This window comes from Arachis ipaensis, chromosome B03, assembly GCF_000816755.2.
Source record: "Arachis ipaensis cultivar K30076 chromosome B03, Araip1.1, whole genome shotgun sequence".
Lineage (NCBI taxonomy): Eukaryota > Viridiplantae > Streptophyta > Magnoliopsida > Fabales > Fabaceae > Arachis > Arachis ipaensis.
Window position 1 is genome coordinate 44,136,848 of NC_029787.2, and position 4,286 is coordinate 44,141,133.

Consider the following 4,286-nt stretch of genomic DNA (forward strand, 5'->3'; position numbering starts at 1 on the left):
ATCGATTAATTAACCTTGCTGTTGGTTAGAGACGGGGTGAATACATTTTGAATATAATAAAATGTTAAAAATTTTCAAAATATTAAAGTGATATCGATCTCCTTAAAAATATATCACCAATTCACCAGCACAATTTTATTTGTCTTTCCAAATAAAGTAATAGTAAAATCACATAACTTGAAGGGTTTGATTTATATATATTGGTTAAAATAAAAAAGTAGCTATTTTATTCTTATTTTTTTATTTTATTTTATTATTTTGTTAGAGAATTTAGCTTTACTTAGATTATAAATAGATAAGATACAGGAAAAAACAGATAAATTTTAACAAAAAAAAAAATAAAAACAAAACAAGAAATTGGATAGGATTAAGAAAACTAATATACGGTTAAGACAGGGTTGAATACAATGAAGGCAAATTTTGGTGTCTTGTTATTTGTTAAAGATATGAATATATTAGCTGTCATTAATGTAAAAGATTTATATATAAAGGAGAAAAAATACAGAGTTTGAACCAATAATACAAGAAAATAACTTCGGACTTCTGAGACCAAAAAAAGAGCATAATACCACATATCTGATCTGAGAAATTTTCTGTAGAAGTTTAACATTATTAGAGTGTTGTGATTTTCATAGTAAAGTTTATTTTCTCTCAACGTTTTCTATAGTACAAGTACGTAACATATTTTATCTGATTAATTTATCTCAATCTTTTTTGGATTGTACTTTTTCTTTATATATGAATAAATAATAATGATATGATAAGATATAATCCTAATTGTTTCTGTGTTGTTGATCGCAACTCTATAGGATCAATTAGGAACAATAATAATTACCTTTTTGATAAGGTGTTAAGATCGGGATAAGAAAGAATAGATATTATTGATTAATTATCGTTGAGATCAAATTTTACTTTATAATTAAAAGTCTGCATGATGTTATGAAATGCATGAGATTAATTGTATGTATAAATAAACAATTATTGATGGAATAATAATATTTTCAGCGTGGCTGGAGTGCAAGTGGTAGAGGTAAGCTAGAAATCATCAATAGGGTTGACATTAAATTAATAAGGTGATCAGTAAGAATGGAAGGAGGGCCGGAGGCAGCGAGTAAGCAAGAGTTCATGGAATTCTGGAAAAGAGCAACCAGTTCGCCCTACATCATGCGCCTTGCTCTATCGGCCGGAATTGGAGGTCTCCTCTTTGGCTACGACACCGGTGTTATCTCAGGAGCCTTGCTTTACATTCGTGAGGACTTTGTAGAAGTTGATAAGAAATTATGGTTGCAGGAAGTCATCGTAAGTATGGCTGTAGCGGGAGCCATCATTGGTGCTGCACTTGGTGGATGGATGAACGACACGCTCGGCCGTAAGACCTCTATCTTAGGGGCTGATATTGTTTTCTTTCTTGGCGCAATAGTCATGGCTATTGCCCCTGCTCCTTGGGTCCTCGTCATTGGAAGAATTTTGGTTGGTTTTGGAGTTGGCATAGCTTCCATGACTTCTCCTCTCTATATCTCAGAAGCCTCCCCAGCTGCTATTAGAGGAGCTCTCGTTTGTATCAATGGTCTCCTCATCACCTTTGGCCAATTCCTCTCCTACCTTATCAACCTCGCATTCACCAAGGTATATATATCTACTCGGATAATAACTAAAAAAGATTAAATAACTTAACATATTTGACTAAACTATTTATCATAATATGTAGACTCCTGGAACGTGGCGTTGGATGCTTGGGGTGGCTGGACTTCCAGCGGTGGTTCAGTTTGTTTTGATGCTAACCCTGCCTGAGTCACCGAGGTGGTTGTACAACCAGGGGAAAGAAAATGAGTCAAGGAAAATCCTAGAAAAGATTTACAAAGCAGATGAGGTTGAAGGGGAGATAAAAGCGATGAGAGAAGCAGTAGAACAAGAGAAGCAAGAGGAAGGGTTGATCGGTCAAACCCTTGGAGAGAAAATGAAGGCTGCTTTCAGCAACGTCGCTGTTCGAAGAGGATTGTATGCAGGTGTGACTGCTCAAGTCGCTCAACAATTCGTTGGCATCAACACCGTCATGTATTACAGCCCAACCATTGTTCAGTTTGCTGGCATTGCATCAAAATCTACCGCACTTGCACTCTCCCTCGTCACATCTGGTCTCAACGCCGTTGGATCTATTCTCAGCATGCTTTGCATCGATAAATATGGAAGGAGAAAGCTCATGCTCCTATCCCTTGTTGCAATCATCATTTGCCTCCTTACTCTCACCGGAGTTTTCTATCAGGCAGCTACCACCGCTCCTCCAATTGACAACATTGACACCCTCAGCTTCGGTGCTAACGCTACATGCCAAGCTTATCTTGATGCCCCCAATGTCTCTTCATGGAACTGCATGAAATGTTTGAAAGCTGAATGTGCCTTCTGTGCCAGCACTGGGGCCAATGTAAGTTCATCACTTCCATCTCTTTCAACTTATATATATCTATGTATTAGTCTAATCTAATCTAACATAATCAATGAACATGATGCAGCATCTTCCGGGAGCGTGTCTGGCGGAAACAAAGGAAGTCAGAGCGGTGTGCGGAGAGCAAAAGCGCGTATGGTTTTCTGATGGATGCCCAAGCAAAATTGGAGTGCTTGCAGTTATAGTGTTGGGACTATATATCCTAGCATACTCTCCTGGAATGGGATCAGTGCCTTGGGTTTTGAACTCAGAGATTTACCCATTGAGATTCAGGGGAATTGGTGGAGGCATAGCAGCAGTTTCAAACTGGTGTGCTAATCTCGTAGTGAGTTTGACATTCTTGTCACTCATCCATGCACTTGGGGCTGCAGGAACATTCCTCCTCTTTGCTGGATTTTCCACAATTGGACTAGTTGCCATCTATCTATTGGTACCAGAAACCAAAGGGCTTCAGTTTGAAGAGGTTGAGAAGTTGCTTCAGAAAGGTTTCAACCCTTGTGATTGCACCAATCTAAAGATAGACGAAGAGAAAGCAAGTACTAGTAATTAAATAAAATGATATGATACGATGAAACTGTTAGTTATCTTTTCATATAGATCGAGAATTAGACGATTCTCTCTTCTAGGAATGGAAATTAAAGGAGGAGATAAATAGAATTGCTGCTTCAGTGCGTGCATTCTCTTTTTCAAAATCCATGCTGACAGAGTGATAGAGAATTTCTCCATGTATGTCAGATTTGTATCCAACACATTAAATAAGAAAAGAGGCACGTTGTATGAATACTTTTATGAAAAAGTATATAAAGCCAGTAATTTTATTAAAATCTGGCCAGCACTTAATCAGCAATAAAAAAAATGAGTAATTTCACATTATTAGATGTAATCTCACACCATTAAAAATGCTAATGATAACTATTTTGTTTTTTGGTACATGCGTGCATGACTTTTAGGCTTTAATTTTACACAAGCTCAATAAATTATTGAATTTTTAAGCAATATATACGTTATTTAGTAAATTTGTGGCACTAAGTGAAAAATGTTAAAAGTCAACACTTAAAGGAAAAACAATAAGTGTATGTCAGTCAGATAAATTTTTTTCCTCAAAAAATTTAACACCTCACTATGTTGTTCATCAGTTTAATTAACTAATATTAACTTAACATTATATTAAACTAAACATCATTATTTGTAGCCACTATAAATAAATAAATAAATAAATAAATAAATAAATGCCTCGGCCATTATTCTTTCAGGTTCTAAATAGGTAAAAAAGATTTCATCTAAACTTATATTACACTTGAAAGTCGTACTAATTTTTGCCCCTAGATTGGAAAATCAACAGTATCGAGTCATTTTACTTAGAGTAAAGTGATAATTAAGTTTTTCATGACTTTGACTTTGGTCTAATTAGTCTTTGAAAAAAAAATACCAATTAGCTAGATCCTTCATTATAGTAAAAAATAGACATGGATATCCTTTTGTTAGTAGATAGTGCGAAATAAAGGAAGTTGCTCATGTATTTTGTTATTTACAGTGGTGTGTATTTTGTTGTTGTCACATGAGTATAGAAAGAATATAGTTTTAGACAGAAAAAGATTCATTACCTTTTGAGTTTGTCTCTAGACTTCAATAACTGCTCTTTATTTATCATGAATCTTATAAAAATAGAAGAAGTTTCGTTCGAAAAGTTGTTATCTACGTAATAACCTTTTATAAATAAATACGTCATATTAGTTAATAATACATATAAGTAAAACTATTAAGTTTTAAGTTAATGAATTGACAGAAAGACAAAATTTACTCATTTTTTTATCATAAAAGACTAAATTGATATTTTTTTCTT

At 34.5% G+C, this 4,286-nt stretch overlaps 1 protein-coding gene across 1 annotated transcript; it reads left to right on the forward strand.

Annotated features, from left to right (window-relative positions):
- Positions 822-2,993, forward strand: LOC107633041 (inositol transporter 4-like). The gene is made up of 3 exons (XM_016336675.2): positions 822-1,626; positions 1,709-2,422; positions 2,511-2,993. Exons 1-3 carry the CDS (start codon positions 1,087-1,089, stop codon positions 2,991-2,993), a joined length of 1,737 nt encoding a protein of 578 aa, XP_016192161.1. The 5' UTR covers positions 822-1,086.